The 17460-nt window shown below is 40.5% G+C and overlaps 1 protein-coding gene across 1 annotated transcript in view; it reads right to left on the reverse strand.

Annotated features, from left to right (window-relative positions):
- Positions 1 to 859: 859 nt before the first annotated feature.
- Positions 860 to 17460, reverse strand: part of PI4K2B (phosphatidylinositol 4-kinase type 2 beta) — a 42340-nt gene continuing 25739 nt past the window's right edge. Inside the window, exon 10 of the mRNA XM_062213114.1 lies at positions 860 to 3284. Within this exon, the coding sequence (XP_062069098.1) occupies positions 3111 to 3284 (174 nt within the window). The 3' untranslated portion in view covers positions 860 to 3110. The remainder of the gene's footprint in view (positions 3285 to 17460) is intronic.

The raw sequence follows: 17460 nt of genomic DNA on the forward strand, positions 1-17460 counted from the left end.
TTTATTTATTTATTTATTTGAAAGTCAGAGTTACACAGAGAGAGAGGCAGAGAGAGAGAGAGAGAGGAGAGACAGAAAGAGAGAGAGAGAGAGGTCTTCCATCCGATGGTTCACTCCCCAATTGGCCGCAACGACTGGAGCTGTGCCAATCTGAAGTCAGGAGCCAGGAGCTTCCTCCAGGTCTTCCATGTGGGTGCAGGGGCCCAAGGACTTGGGCCATCTTCTACTGCTTTCCCAGGCCATACCAGAGAGCTGGATTGGAAGTGGAACAGCCGGGTCTCGAATCGGCACCCATATGGGATGTCGGTGCTTCAGGCAAGGGCCTTAACCTGCTGCACCACAGCGCCAGCCCTTGACTTTTTGATCTTACAGTGATTTATATTTGTCTACTTACCTCATAATGCCCACAAAGGACAAAGTATGCCACAGTGACAATTAAACCCGACATTTTAGTGGCTGGAGGGAAGACTTCCGTCTTGCTCATGTCTCAGCCCAACGTGGTCAGGAGGCCCTCCTGACAGCCTTTCGCAGCAGTTACTCCTGAGCCTGGCAGCTCTCACTGGGAGCTTTTGTTTGAAGCCAAACAGAAAGTCAAGAGAATGGTCAACTGTGGCAGGGACTTTTAGCGTCAGACTTGGAAGGTGCACTTGTCACTCAGTCACATCTCACTGGCCAGAGGAACATGGCCCCAAACCAATGGCAAGGGAGGCTTGGAAGCATAGAATGGCACCAAGAGTCTGCCGCACTCTGTGTGCTTACCCATGCAGCTTGGTGAAGGATGGCAGACTGTGAAACCGAAGATGCTATCTGTCTCTTCAGGTATCTATAAAAGGGTTTAAGATACAATGTGACCCAAGAACATGTCACTACCATTTTGAACAAGGTTTTAATACCAGTATAGTACTCTACATTAAAAATTTTTTCCATAAATCAAATTATTTTCAAGTCTGCAAAAAAATCTATATTTTTCAATTTTTGACATATTTTGGGGGTGATAAGGTAGTATATAATTAAAATAAAAATGTTTCTATTTACAAAGAAAGGCTCCAGTTTAAATGTGTTTTGTTGGAATTATAACGAATTAAACTATAGCACTATTATATGATTAAGAACATGATGGTCTGGCATCATTGATAAATGTACATGTGTTCACAAACGTTCTAAATATTCAATATACATACATCCAGGAGAAATCTAGCCTTAAGACAATGATTTTTATTGCCCTTAGTCTACCATGTTTGTCAATATAAATATAATTATTGAAAAAATACAATATTTAAATAAGAATTATGTTCATGACATCTTACAAAATACAGCTAGTGTATTTTGACTTGTAGGCATATCTTAAATAATCCAACTTTACTGGCATGTCAGACATGTAAAAGTATTCTCACACTATTTTAATTTTAGGGTATAAAACAGTAGCTTTCTGTTATAAAAATTAATATAGCAACTCTCAAAATCCTGTACAAACTATTTGATGAAAGTTGCACCCACATCGCACTGAATCATTACCTTTCTTTCAGAACACATCTTCAAAAGGCACACTTTGATTACTAGTATTTATCTAAAGGCACATTTTCAATACCAATATTTATTTAAAAATAGTACCCATGGTTTGCATTTTCAGGTTCCAGTTAATTTCCCATTGTCTCAAAGTTGAGCTAGTGGGAGGATTGGGAGAGGTAGGAGCACACAGACTTCCAGTGACCCCCATTAGGGTGGCAGTGCTCTTGTTCATCACCACCATGAAGACCAAGAGAAAGCTGTGATGGAGGAGAGAACTGCAGATCTGTCTGTCTTCCCAATTTAACCATCACAAAACACTCTGTACCCAAAAGTACTTCATTAAAAAATCAAAATCACAAGATAGAAAGCTTAACATACAAAAGGCCAAAAACCCCAGTCAGCCAGTGTCGTCTGCGTGGTGACGTTCCTGGCTGTAAGCCTGTGACGACACGGAACCTCTGCTTCCGTGGAGTGACGTCTTCACGTCGGGCGGATCTGCATTCAGACCCTTATCAAGTGAGCAGGGTACAAGCCAGTAACGCCAGACATTGTCATACTCAAAGTACACCATTCAACTTCAAAATCAGGCATCAGTGATTTCATGGTTATCGCTGTCTTGTTCCTCTTTAATCTGGGCTGATCATCTCAAATGGACTAAATTATTTTTAAAAATCTACTAATTTCAAGTACCACTATTATTTTAAAAACTTATAACCCAGGGTCCTGAAATATAATACCATATATATTTTGGGGCATATTATGTTTCAGTAAAGTTTAATACTAACTGAAGTACTAAACTGAACAGAATCAGTATGCTGAAGTACTAATTGATCAACTACTTGATCCCATGCCAGAAACCAGGGAATTTTTAAGAGTATTTAAAATTTCAAAATATTAGGGATCTACTTAATTCCATATTATTCCCCTCAAATCTAAGCTGAGTGTTCCATTCTTTGGAAAAGGGGCAGCATCGACAGATTTTCTTTCCTCACTGCAGCAAAATTTACCCAAAAAACCTGTGAAGTTAGAAAAAAAATTCACCTGTTGCTTAACCAGGACATAATTTTCTGGTCCCTAATAATGGTCACTTTAGGGGCTCTCTTTCAAGTTGTAAAAATAGCAGCTTTTAAAATTAAGGCAATTCTTACATCTTTTTGAATTAAGTACTCCACTATTAGAGCAGCTTCAGACCTGGGCACCCTCCAAGCCTTTGTAAGTAAGACGAGTGAACGTGAGCAGTGCTCAGTGTTTGAAAAGGATATAAAAAGTTACTCAACTCCAAGTCAGCAAATACCTTGTTTTTCTACTTAGAATTCTATATTCCAGGATGTGTAAACCATGAAATTACCTTAACTAACAACAGAAGATATACAATTTCTGCAAAAATACAATCTAGGAGATACGTCACTTTTTCCCTGAAATAGAAATTTAATATTTGGACAAAAAACTGTAAACTTTTGATTACATTCAAAATACAACCTTTTAAAAAGACTTAAATTATTTGAGGTTTTGGCAACTGGAGATCTTAACATTGGATTTATATTACTGTAATATTTTAACGACATAACAGTACCAGTTGGTTTGTCCTACTCTTAAATCTGCTACCAGGAGGAAAAAAACGGCTTCCTGCAGTGGACAGTCTGGGTGAAGGAGCTGCTCAGGTGAACGATCCGACCCTGGCTTCCCCCTCTGCTGCGTTCCACAATCACGCAGGGCATCTGGACCAGCTGCACGGGGCTCTTCCCATCTTTCAAAGCCTGAGTGAGGTTCAAGATCTGTGGAGGGGAGATTTTCAACAATTTGTATATTAAAAAAAAGTTCACTTCACTGACATTATTTTAACCACTTATTCACTACAGTTTTAACCATCACAACAGAGGTCGTGGTAACAGCTAACCACTAAGAACATGTGTAGGGGTAGGCATCTGGCCTGCAAGTTAAGATGCCAGCATGCTACATCAGAGTGTCTGGGTTTGATACCCACCTCCAGCTCCTCACTTCGGCTTCCCACTAATGCAGACCCTTGAAAACAGAACTGATGGCTTCACTAATTGTGTTCCTGCCACCTAGATGGAGAGCAGGACTGAGTTCCAGGCTCTCCACCCAGAGCTACTACAGTCATTTGTGAGAGAATTGAGTGTATTGGAGCTCTCTCTCTGTATCTCTGCCTTTCAAATAAAACAAATTAAAATACATGTTGATATGTGTACATTTATATGCACACACAAATACATAATATCAGAATTAAATAACTTTTGCCAATTGGTAACTTTAAAATATTCTCAAGTGCTTCTATGTCCAGGAGAAATTAAATCAAAGAAAGTGAAGTAGTTTACATAATTCATTTGACATAGAACCTAACAAATTTTGGTCTGAATAGTTCAGTTTTAATTAACATTTGGCTTGCCCATTCATTCAAAAAATAAATTTATTGTATTCCTTATTCAAAGTTCTGGGAATATAAAAATTTAAAAAAAAATCTTGCCTTCATAGAGCTTAATTTTAGGAGGGGGGGAAATCAATGAACTGAAAAAAAATTTCTATATTAGATAATGAAAATGGGAAACAAGACCCTTCTATTTGCTGCCTTCAAGAAACATACTTCACCAACAAATATACACCCAGACTGAAAGTGAAAGGATAGAAAAAAGATATTCTATGCTAATGGAAAGCAAAAAGAAGCAGGAGTAGCCATCCTAATGTCAGCAAAATAGACTTTAATACAAAAACTGTTAAAAGAGATAAAGAAGGACACTGTGTAATGATTAAGGAATCAATTCAACAGGATGATGTGACTACAGTAAATGTATATGTACCCAATGCCAGGGTGCCTGGCTATTTAAAACCAATGTTAATGGATCTAAAGGGAGACATAGACCCAATACAATAATAGGGGACTTCAACACCCCACTTTCATCAAGGAACAGATCAACTAGGCAAGCGCCGTGGCTTAACAGGCTAATCCTCCGCCTTGTGGCGCCAGCACACCAGGTTCTAGTCCCGGTTGGGGCACCAGATTCTATCCCGGTTGCCCCTCTTCCAGTCCAGCTCTCTGCTGTGGCCTGGGAAGGCAGTGGAGGATGGCCCAAGTGCTTGGGCCCTGCACCCGCATGGGAGACCAGGAGGAAGCACCTGGCTCCTGGCTTCGGATCAGCAAGATTCGCCAGCTGCAGCGGCCATTGGAGGGTGAACCAACGGCAAAAAGGAAGACCTTTCTCTCTGTCTCTCTCTCTCACTATCCACTCTGCCTGTCAAAAAAAAAAAAAAAAAAAAAAAGGAACAGATCAACTAGACAAAATAGCAACAATAAAACCATAGAGCTAATCTACACTATGGATCAAATGGACTTAATTGATATCTACAGAACACTTCATCCACAGCCCACAGCTGCAGAATACACATCCTTTTCATCATTTCATGGAACTTCCTCTAGGATAGACCATATGCTAGGTCATAAAACAAGTCTCAACAAATTAAAAAAACTGAAATTATACTATGTATTTTTTCTGACCACAAGGGAGTAAAGCTAGAAATTAGCAACTTAAGAAGCTGTAGAACATATGCAAACACATGGACTGAACAACATGTTCCTGAAGGAACACTGGGCCATAGAAGAAATCAAAAGGGAAATAAACAAATTCCTAGAAATGAATGAAGATGACAACACAATATCAAAACTTATGGGATGCAGCAATCACTGTTAAGAGGGAAGTTTATAACAGAGCCTACAACAAGAAAGGAAAGGCCACAAATAAATGATCTAACAATGCATCTAGAAAAACAACAAACAAACCCAAAATTACTAGGAGGAAAGAAAAAAATCAAAATCAGAGAACAGGGGGCTGGTGTTGTAGCTTAGTGGGTTAAGCTGCTGCTGCTGGTTAGAGCCCTGGCTGTGTCACTTTTGATCCAGCTCCCTGCTCCCGGGAAAGCAGAAGATGGCCCAAGTGCTTGGGCCCCCGAACCCACATGGGAGACCTGGATGAAACTCCTGGCTCTTGGATTTGGCCTGGCCCAGCCCCAGCTGTTGCAGCCATTTGGGGAGTGAACCAGCAATGGAAGGTCTCTATCTCTGCCCCGTCTCTTTGTAACTCTACTTTTTAAATAAATAAAATAAATCTTTAAAAAATTAAAGAATAAACAAAATTGAAACAAAAGATCAGTGAAATAGTTTTTTTTTTTTTTTGGAAAAAAAATTGAGACACCAGTGGCTCAACTAACAACAACAAAAAGACCCAAATTAATAAAATCAGAGATGAAAAAGGAAATGTTACAATAGATATCACAGAAATAAAAAGAATCATCAGGAATTACTACCAAGAGATTATATATCAACAAATTGGAAAATCTAGAAGAAATGGATAGATTTCTGAACACATACAATCTACCAAAATTGAAATGTGAAGATACAGAAAACCTAAACAGACCAATAACCAAATATAGAGATTGAATTAGTAACAAAGACACTCTCAATAAGGAAAAGCCCAGGACCAAATGGCTTCACTGCTGAATTCTACCAAACTTTTAAACGAGAACTTACTCCAATTCTTCTCAAACTATTTAAAACAATTGAAAGGGAAGGAATCTTCCCAAATTCCTTCTATGAGACCAGCATCACCTTAATTCCAAAACAAGGGAAAGATACAACAAAGCAAGAGAACTATAAACCAATATCTCTGATTAATATAGATGTAAAACTCCTCAACAAAATACTAGCTAACTGAATTCAACAACACATCTGAAAGATCATTCACCCAAACCAAATGGGATTTAGCCCCAGTATGCAGGGATGGTTCAACATACTCAAATGAAAAATCTGATACATCACATTAACAAATTAAATAATAAAAACCAATATGATTATCTCAATAGATGTTGAGGAAGCATTTGTTAAAATATAACATCCTTTCATGATAAAAATCTTAAGCAAATTGGGTACAAAAGGAATATTCCTCAACACAATTAAAGCAACATATGACAAACCCACAGCCAGCATCATACTGAATGTGGAAAAGTTGGAACCATTTCCACTAAGATTCAAAACCAGACAAGGATGCCTATTTTCATCATTGCTATTCAATATAGTTCTGGAAGTTTTAACCAAAGCTAGTAGGCAAGAAAAATAAATCAAAGAGATATAAATTGGAAAGCAGGAAGTCAAAGTATCCCTGTTTGCAGATGACATGATCCTATATTTAGGGGAACCAAAAGACTCCACTAAGAGACTACTGCAATTCATAGGAGAGTTTGGTAAAGTTGCAGGATATAAAATCAGCACATAAAAATCAATAGCCTTAGGCCGGCGCCACGGCTCACTAGGCTAATCCTCCGCCTGCGGCGCCAGTACTCCAGGTTCTAGTCCCAGTTGGGGCGTCGGATTCTGTCCCAGTTGCTGCTCTTTCAGTCCAGCTCTCTACTGTGGCCTGGGAAGGCAGTGGAGGATGGCCCAAGTGCTTGGGCCCTGCACCTGCATGGGAGACCAGGAGGAAGCACCTGGCTCCTGGCTTTGGATTGGCACAGGTGCCGGCCGTAGCAGCCATTTGGGGGGTGAACCAACGGAGGGAAGACCTTTCTCTCTGTCTCTCTCTCTCACTAACTCTGCCTGTCCAAAAAAAAAAAAAAAAAATCAATAGCCTTTGTATGCACAAACAATGTCAGGGCGGAGGAAAAACTTCTAAGATCAATATCATTCACAACAGCTACAAAAAACCTTGAATATCTTGTAATAAATTTAATCAAGAATGTGAAAGACGTCTACAATGAAAATTACAAAACATAAATAGAAAAATACACTAAAAAATGGAAAAAATTTTTCATGTTTGTAGATTTGAAGAATTAGTATCATCAAAATGTCCATACAACACAAAGCAATTTACAGATTCAATGTGATCCCAACCAAAATACCAAAGACATTATATGCAGATCTAGATAAAACTCATATGAAAACACAAGAGACCCCGAATAGCTAAAAAAATTGATACACCAGTGGCTCAACTAACAACAACAAAAAAGACCCAAATTAATAAAATCAGAGATGAAAAAGGAAATGTTACAATAGATATCACAGAAATAAAAAGAATCATCAGGAATTACTACCAAGAGATTATATATCAACAAATTGGAAAAGTAGGAGCATCACAAGACCAGATTTCAAACATAATACAGGGCAGTTATAATCAAAACAGCCTGGTTTTGGCACAAAAATAGACATGTAGACCAAAGGAACAGAATAGAAACCCCAGAAGTTAATCCACGCAGCCTTAGCCAACTAATTTTTTACAGACTAGCTAAAATCAATCCCTGGAAAAAGAACAGTCTCTTCAACAAATGGTGTTGGGAAAATTGGATCTATGTGTGCAGAAGTTTAAAACAAAACCCCTATCTTATACTTTACACAAAATCAACTGACAGGGGCCAGTGCTGTGGTGCAGTGGTTTAAAGCCCTGGCATTCAGCACTGGCAACCCATATGGGCACAGGTTTGAGTCCTAGCTGCTCCACTTCAGATCCAGCTCCCTTCTAATGCTCTTGGGAAAGAAGTAGAGGATGGCCCAATTGCTTATGCCCCTACACTCACATGGGAGATCCGGAAGAAGCTCCTGGCTCCTGGCTTCACCCTATCCCAGCCCAGATCATTGCAGCCATTTGGAGAGTCAACCAGTGGATGGATGACCTCTCTCTCTCTCTCTCCCTCCCTCCCTCCCCCTTTGTAACTCTGCCTTTCAAATAAATAAATAAATAAATAATTTAAAAAACTGACAATGGAGCAAGGCTCTAAATCTACAAGTTGATACCATCAAATTACTAGAGGAAAACATTGGGGAAACTACAAGACATAGGTATAGGCAAAGAATTCTTGGAAAAGAACCCAGAAGCACAGGCAATCAAAGCAAAAATAGATAAATGGGATTACATCAAGCTGAGAAGCTTCTGTACCGCAAAAGGAATACTGAAGAAACTGAAGAGGCAACCGACAGAATGAGAGAAAATATTTGCAAATGGTGCAACTGATAAAGGATTAACCTCCAGGATCTATAAAGAGGTCAAGAAATTCGATAACAAAACAATCCAGTTAAGAAATGGGCAAAGGACATGAACAGGCATATTTCAAACGATGAAATACAAATGGCCGACACATAAAAAAAAAATGCTCAGGATTACTATGCAAGTAACAGCTACAATGAGGTTTCCCTTCACCTCACTTACGGCTATCATCCAAAATTTGGCTATCATCCAAATCACTAATGGCTATCATCCAAAAATCAAAAAATAATAAATGCTGGTGAGGATGTGGGGAAAGAGATACCCTAACCCACTGCTGGTGAGAATTTGGGAAGGCAGCCATCTTAAATAAGTTAATTCTTAAATAGGAAACAAAACCAAGAAAAGTAATATATGTTGTACCCCATATTCAAAGATACTCTTGGAATTTGTATTTAAGCATATAAATGAGGTTAGGAAACTCAACACATAGCTTATGGCCTATTCTATTGTCTGTACAGATAAAATTTTAAAAATTCATTTTATACCTACATATCAGGACAAATTTCCTTTTATTATGTACTTTAGAAATATAGGTGGGCTGGTGCCAGTCCTGTGGTATAGCAGGGAAAGCTGCCTCCTGTGGCACTGGTATCCCATAAGAGTGCTAGTTCGAGTCCTGACTGCTCTATTTCTGATCCAGCTCCCAGTTAATGTGCCTGGGAAAGCATCCGAAGGTGGCCCAAATCCTTGGGCCCCTGCACCCACATGGGAGAACCAGAAGAAGCTCTTGGCTCCTGGTTTCAGATTGGCCCAGTTCTGGCTGTTGCAGACATTTCAGGAATAAACCAGCAGATGAAAGACCTGTCTCTCTCTCTCTCTCTCTGCCTCTCTGTAACTCTGCTTTCAAATAAATAAATCTTAAAAAAAAAAAAATAGGTGTATCAGGTATTTGAAAAAATATACATACATGGTAAGTATTTCTATGATTCTTGTAAAGATCAGTTAATATTGATAAGCATAAAGGTTTCAACATAAAGTTATATTAATAAATAAATGTACCAGCTTTCTTTTTATCTGGTGGCATGGGGTGGTGGTGGAGGCTACCATCCACATGCCTATAATGGCTGTTTTCTTGTCTGCAGAGACCAAAGCTGGGACCACAATCCAGGTCTCCCACATGGGAGGCAGGAGCCCAACCACTTAAGCCAGCACTACTACATCCCTATTCTCCTACCTCACAGATGCAAAAGGTCTGCACTGATTGACAGGAAGCTGGATTCAGGAGCCAGAACTGGCAGCTGAATCCGGACACTTTGAGGTGGGATGTCGGCATCTTTAACTATAGGCCAAATGCCTGCCTTCCCCCTAATACTTTGGGATATACCAGATGAGTTAGATCCAAGAAGAACTGCAGTATTTATCACATCAGGGAAATAAGCTTTTAAAGGCAACAGTAGTTACAGATGTTATGGTTTGAGGTCACTTTTAAGCTCTTAAATTTTTTTCTATATTGGTTGTATTTGATTAACAAGAAAAAAAGAAGTCAGAATGGGTGTTTGGAGCAGTAGTTAAGATGTGACTTGCGATGTTTGCATCCCAGGTGGGAGTGCTGAGTCTTGGTTCTGTTTCCAATCACAGTTCCTGCTGATATGCACCCTGAGAGGCAGCGGGCAATGGCTCAAGTATTTTGGTCCCTGCCACTCACACGGGAGACCAGGCTTGTTTTCCATGCTCCTGGCCTTGGTTTGGCTCAGCCCTGGTTGTTGCAAGCATTTGGTGAGTGAATCAGCAGGTGGAGGATCTTGTTCTCCATCTCTGACTCTTAGTCTGTCTCTCTGCCTTTAAAATTAACTAAAAATAAATACATTCATAAAATTTTTCAAAAACTTCTGAAAGTTATTTGGTAATTATTCTCTTGCCATGAAAATAAAATGTGTGTTCCAGCATGGCTTAGGAATGAATTGTTCTGGTTAGTTCCTCTTTGGATTTTGAAAATTTTATCCTAAAAATGTTAGTTTTTTTTTTTTTAACATTTAATGTTTTCCTGACTCAGAAGCAATATATGATTGTTGAAGAGAATTTGGAAAACAGGTACAAAAAAATTATCATCACTCTGTAAGATCAGCAATTGTCAAATAGTCATATAAAAGCAAACATTATTCAATCCTAAAACTATCTTTTTTTTTTTTTTTTTTGACAGGCAGAGTGGACAGTGAGAGAGAGACAGAGAGAAAGGTCTTCCTTTTGCCGTTGGTTCACCTTCCAATGGCCGCCGTGGTAGGCGCGCTGCGGCGGGCGCACCGCGCCGATCTGATGGCAGGAGCCAGGTGCTTCTCCTGGTCTCCCATGGGGTGCAGGGCCCAAGGACTTGGGCCATCCTCCACTGCACTCCCTAGCCACAGCAGAGAGCTGGCCTGGAAGAGGGGCAACCGGGACAGGATCGGTGCCCCGACCGGGACTAGAACCCGGTGTGCCGGCGCCGCAAGGCGGAGGATTAGCCTAGTGAGCCGCGGCGCTGGCTTCCTAAAACTATCTTGACACTAGTATTTCTCTGGGGGTTCAGAAGATGCTTGGTAGGTCTGCATATGTTAACTACAGAAACATTTACTGAGTACTTATTGTGTTGGGAGGAGAGGCTACTGAACAAAAAGGCAAAGCCTCATGAGCCCCTATAGAACTCACATTCTATAAACAAAGTGCCACATGAGCAGACACCATAATACAGCATGATAAACACTTTAGCTACAAGGGAACCTCTACCCTTTAAAATTTGATCCTATCCCCTACCTACTGCTCATTTTTCACTTGTCAAAGAGAAAACATCTACTACTATAAGTTTAAGTCAGCGATGGGGCCTGCATTGCTGGACAGCAGATTAAGCCGCCGCCTGGAATTCTGGCATCCCATTTGAGTACTGGCTACTCCAATTCCGATCCAGCTCCTTGCTAATGGAGTTGGGAAGGCAGAGGAGGATGGCTCAAGTACTCAGGTCCCCTGCCACTCACATGGGAGACCCCGAAGGAGTTCCAGGCTCCTGGCTTTAGCCTGGCCCAGCTCTGACTGTTGCAGCTATTTGAGGAGTGAATTAGTGGATGGAAGAGCTCTTTCTCTCTGTCTCTCCCTCTTTCTCTGTATCTCTGCTTTTCAAATAAATACATCTTCAAAACTAAATAAATAAATCACGGAGAATTATTTAAAAAAAAACCTAAAACACAGTAAAGACTGCAGGCAAGAGAAGACACTAGAATCCTCCACCGACGCCACATGTGATAGCTGGAGAGAGATGTCACAGTTATGGCAAAGGCAGATGGCATAAACCTGAGGACTTCTGCAGGTGGACTTCGCTTTTCTTTAGGTTAGTCCACTGGTTGTCAAATTTCAGTGGGCACAAGACTTGCTGTATACATAAAACCACACATGGCTGATTTTAAGTTAGTTTCCAGTAGTCATGTACCTAGGTATGCTGATTTAAAAGCCAAACTTCTGAGCAAAATGAAACCCCAGCACATTCCCAGGGAGTGCTGCAGCGAACAGAACACTACCACCCTGGGAGGCAGGAGGCGCCTGGGAACATGGAGCTGGAGCTTGGAGGGAAAGCTGTTCTCCAGATAAAAAGGGAAAAGCGATCCAAGGGAGAGGACAGCACACACAGGGCACTGCTGGGCAACGGGAAGGGAGAGTGGTTCAGACTTCCAAGGGTAGGAGAGGGGGCAAAATGGCAAAAGACAAAGGCAGGTGTGTCAGCAGGAGACACACTGTGCAGGCCTTGAGGACTGTGCGAGAAGCCTGGGTTCAGCCAGGACACATGCACAAGTCATGGAAGTTTTAAATCACTTGTTTAGGATGAGCTCACTTGTTTTAAGAGATTAATCTCATCTTAATGTGGAAGAGGGGTGAGAGAAGAGATAAGGATGCCACTTAGAATGCTAATAAATCCAGAGGAGAGATAAGGGCTCCAGCAACTGTCTACATCTTGAAGATCTGCAGGCTTAGCTAGATTCTCCTACCTCACAGATGCAACACGTTAACCCTTGAGCCAAGTTTATTTTTCTTTTCTAAACATGTGTTTACTTAGTTTATTTGGAAAGGTGTGGGGGAAGGGAACAGGGGCTGGAGAGCGTGTGAGCACTCTGATCTGCTGGTTCACTCTCTAAACGCTCAAAATGGCCCTGGGCTGGGGGTGGGGGAACAACGAGGGAAGCAAGAATTTAATTCAGGTCTCCCAGGAGGGTAGCAGGGACCCAAGTACTGTAGCCTCCCAGGCTGAGTATCAGCAGAAAGCTGGAATCAAGAGCAGAGTCAGGACTTGAACCAGGCAGTCCAACGGGGACACGGGTATCCTACACACCATCTCCACTGCGCGCTGAACACCTGCCCCTGGGCGTTTTATCTACATGCCATGCAGACTGCTATGTAGAGTTGTTGTGAGGATAAAGGATAGCAAACATTAAAATATCCTGTACGGGGTCACATACTCAGGAGGTGCTAAAGTGCGAGCTTCATTTTCTTTAACGCCAATTATTACTGAATCTGCAAATGACCTTCTGGTTTATAAATTTGCTTCATAAAATAGTCTATTATTTCTGCTATTTTAAAAAGCATGTAGTAAATACAATTCATGTTTTCTGTAAGTTAAATGTATTCTAAGGTCCAATGTTCCAAACAGAATATGAGATGAATTTTATTGAACCTGATTATGACCTTCTGCTATTTAGTATAAAATTCAAAATATGGTTTATCTTTAACTTTTGGGAAGTTAAAACCACTTCTGAATTTAAAAAGAAATAGCTTCAAAACAGTTCGAGTCTATATCTGTGTGGGAAGAATGAGAGCATGTCACTGATTATGTGTATAAAACTGAAGACTTACTACAAACTAGGGCAAACGGCTTGATTGTATAAAGCATAAATCATTACATTAAAAAGCAAAACAGGAGAGGAGAGACAGTTAAGGGATATTTATAAAGGACAAATAACTAAGTATTCTGACTCAAAGCACCAGTTGAGATCATTCTGTTGCTTGGAATATAGGATACTATTATTTTTGTTTATTTTTTCTCACAAATACTGATTTACTTTACAATACAGAACATTACCCTGAATATAAAAGTGGGAATAAGAGAGGGAGGAGATATACAATTTGGGACATGCTCAATTGGATTTGCCCCAAATGGTAGAGTTAGAAAGGTGCCAGGGGATTCCAATTCAATCCCATCAAGGTGGCATGTACCAATGCCATCTCACTAGTCCAAGTGATCAATTTCTGTTCACAATTGATCATAATGATAGGACTAAGAGTCAAAGGGATCACATAAACAAGACTAGTGTCTGCAAATACTAACTTATAAAATAAAAAAGGGAGAGAATGATCCAACATGGGAAGCGGGAGACACAGCAGACTCAGAATGGCAGATGTCCTAAACAGCACTCTGACCTCAGAATCAACCCTTAAGGCATTCAGATCTGGCTGAAGAGCCCATGAGAGTATTTTAGGCATGGAAAGCCAAGATACTCTGGCAAAAAAAAAAAAAAAAACCAAAAAAAAAACAAAAAACAAAAAACAACCCTATATGAAAGATCTCTGCGAGTGAGATCCCGGTGGAAAGAACAGGTCATCAAAGAAGGAGGTACCTTTCTCTGAAGGGAGGAGAGAACTTCCACTTTGACTATGGCCTTGTCTAAATAAGATCAGAGTCCATGAACTCAAAATGCCTCCATAGCCTTGGCAACTCATGACAAGAGAACAAGAGTGTCAATTTGTTAAGTCAATAACAGAAGTCACTGTGCACTTACTCCTCATGTAGGATCTCAGTCCTAAATGTCTATACATTCTGATTTAATGCTATAACTAGTACTCAAACAGTATTTTACATTTTGTGTTTCTGTGTGGGTGCAAACTGTTGAAAACTTTACTTAATATATGCTAAATTGATCTTCTATATATAAAGATAATTGAAAATGAATCTTGATGTGAATGGAAGGGGAGAGGAAGTGGGAGAGGGGAGGGTTGCGGGTGGGAGGGAAGTTATAGGGGGGGGGAAAAGCCATTGTAATCCATAAGCTGTACTGTGGAAATTCATATTCATTAAATAAAAGTTAAAAAAATTACAAATTGGTCACCTTACTAGTGGAATTTGAAGTTGGACTAAATCAAACTTCACATGTTTATTGCTGTACTAGAGAAGCTATATATTAATAGAATTTATAAAGCACATTAAATTGCCCTGGGTAGCAAATATCTGGGAGAGTGGAGTGCATATACTACCTACTTGGAGTTACCTTGAATGGAAAACTCTAAGTTGTTTTCCATGAATCTGTTAAAATTATTTTGATGTCATATCTAGAAGGAAAATAATTTCAAACTATGCACATTTCAGTAATCTGCTTGACTACTGAAACTAAAATAAAGGTACTATTTAAAAATATTGTGTAAAAACAAACAAACAAAAAACCAATACAGAACATTACATGATTTTTAAAGATAAGCTTAAAAAAACAGCTAAAACCAGAATTACACAATCATCAGGATGTTATTCTTTTTTAGCTATTACAAATTAAAAATCAAATCAAACTTTGAAAGTAAAACAAAATCAAATTAAAAGATATAACCAAGATACCAGGATTTTATTTTTTCTCTCCCCAGATCTTGATCCTGTCATTTTTGTAATTTACTATATGGCTTTTTATAGCACCTTAGCTGTTTTGTGAATGAGACAGGACAGGAATAAGCATACCTAAGAGACTAGAAAGCCATGGGTACATCTCTGTAACAGACTAACAGACCTCAGAACTGGAACCTCCCCCTACCTTCTCAGATGGGCTTTGTGCTCACTCTAATCCATAGTTAATGCTTACTAAATTATTTTCAACATTTGTTTATTTATTTGAAAGGCAGAGTAAGAGAAAGAGAGAGAAAAAGAGAGACCGAAATCTTCCATCTGTTGGTTTACTACCCAAATGGCCTCAACGGCCAAGACTGGGCAAGGTGCAAGGCCGGAGCCAGGAAGTTCATCCAGGTTTCCCACATGGGTATCAGGCTAAATCATTCGCAGGGAGCTGGCTTGGAAGTGGAGCAGCCAGGATTTGAACCGGCCCTCATATGGGATGTCAGTGGCTTAATTTGCTGCACCACACGCTGGCCTCTCAGTTTTTATTATTTATTAATTTTAAATAATATTCCTAAGACAAAGATATCTCTGCAGGAATTAGAAAATTCCAGAAGATGAAGCACATTGCTATGTCAAGCAGATTTGTTTCAGGAAAAATGGTCAACGTGGGGGTAATTATCTATGCCAGAAAATGCAGCTCGAATACATTTTTGGAGCGGTAATGCCTATATAGCAATCACACTGCCCATCTAATCCCTTCCTTCACACCTGAACTACCAAAACTCCACCTGGTTAGACTCCAGGCTCCCCTCTCATCAGCTCTAAGCACGTCCGCACCCCACTGTCCAGTCTGCTCCTCACTTTTATTGGGTTATTGAGTTAGGTACTCCTTTTGCCAAGATATAAATTCTATCTCCCAGGAGCCCGCACTATGGTGTAGCAGGTAAAGCTGCCGGCTGCAGTGTCAGCATTCCACATGGTTGCCAGTTCAAGTCCCAGTTGCTCCACTTGCGATCTAGCTCTCTGCTATGGCTGGGGAAAGCAGTACAAGAAGGCCCAAGTCTTTGGGCCCCTGCACCCACATGGGAGACCTGGAAGAAGCTCCTGGCTACTGGCTTTGGCCATTGAGGCCATCTGGGGAGTGAACCAGATAGACCTCTTTCTTTCTGTCTGCCCCTGCCTCTCTGTAACTCTGCCTTTCAAATAAATAAATAAATCTTTTAAAAAAAGAATGACCATCTGCCTTAATTATAAATTATTTGCTAATGTTATATAATACAATAATCAGTGCAAAAACTTGACTCATTCTCTTTACCAGAAATATTGTAGCAAACAGCTACCTATTCAATGTATATTTTAGAAACAGAATGCTAACATATAGGTCATTCAAAGATGGTTTACTGGGGCCGGCACTGTGGAGTAGTGGGTAGGGCCACAGCCTGCAGTGCCAACATCCCGTATGGGTGCCGGTTTGAGACTCGGCTGCTCCACTTCTGATCCAGCTCTCTGCTATGGCCTGAGAAAACATTAAAAGATGGCCCAAATCCTGGGGCCCCTGCACCCATGTGGGAGACCCGGAAGAAGTGCCTGGCTCCTGGCTTCCAATCAGCATAGCTCCGGCCATTGTGGCCAAATGGGGAGTGAACCAGTGGATGGAAGACCCCCACCCCTGCCTCTAAGTCTCTCTCTGTGTAATGTTGACTTTAAAATAAATAAATAAATCTTCACAAAAAATGACTCACTTTAAAAAATAAAAGATAGTTTTCAGTTTAATTTGTTTTCATTTCGAGTCTTCCCTTCGGAATCTAGATACTACTGATAGAGCTGAAGAAGCACGCGTCATCCCTGAGTCACCCAGGTCCACGCCAACACACCTCAGCTAACACCTTGCAGCTCTCATCACAGCAGGCAAGGAGGAGAGGGCTAAGACAGCCGAGTGAAAGCCAAGCAGCTCCTTCACGGCCCAGTCAGCGCCCAGTGTTGCTGACACGGTTATCTGCTGACTGGTTTCACAAAGTCCAAACACGCTCTACAGGGAGAACACCTGGCAACAGAGCTTGGTATTGAAATGTCCAGGGGAGTGGATCTGAAGAAGAAAAAGGTAGAAAAGAAGAAAAAAAGGTCCCCATCAGGAATGGGGACAAAAACTCACAGCAGGGGGAACCAATTGGTTAAATAAACAACAGAGAGCAATGTCAAAAATACCCAAATTAAAAGGCAAAAGAGGAAAGCTACTAGTGATGTCAACTTTACTTCTAATCGTCTGGGCTATGTTGGCTAAGCAGAACAGGTAGTACTGAGAGTTCATCTCTGGGTCACAGCAGAAAAAAAGCTGATGGCTTCAAAGAGATTCTTTCTTAA

Source organism: Lepus europaeus, chromosome 16 (genome assembly GCF_033115175.1).
Source record: "Lepus europaeus isolate LE1 chromosome 16, mLepTim1.pri, whole genome shotgun sequence".
Lineage (NCBI taxonomy): Eukaryota > Metazoa > Chordata > Mammalia > Lagomorpha > Leporidae > Lepus > Lepus europaeus.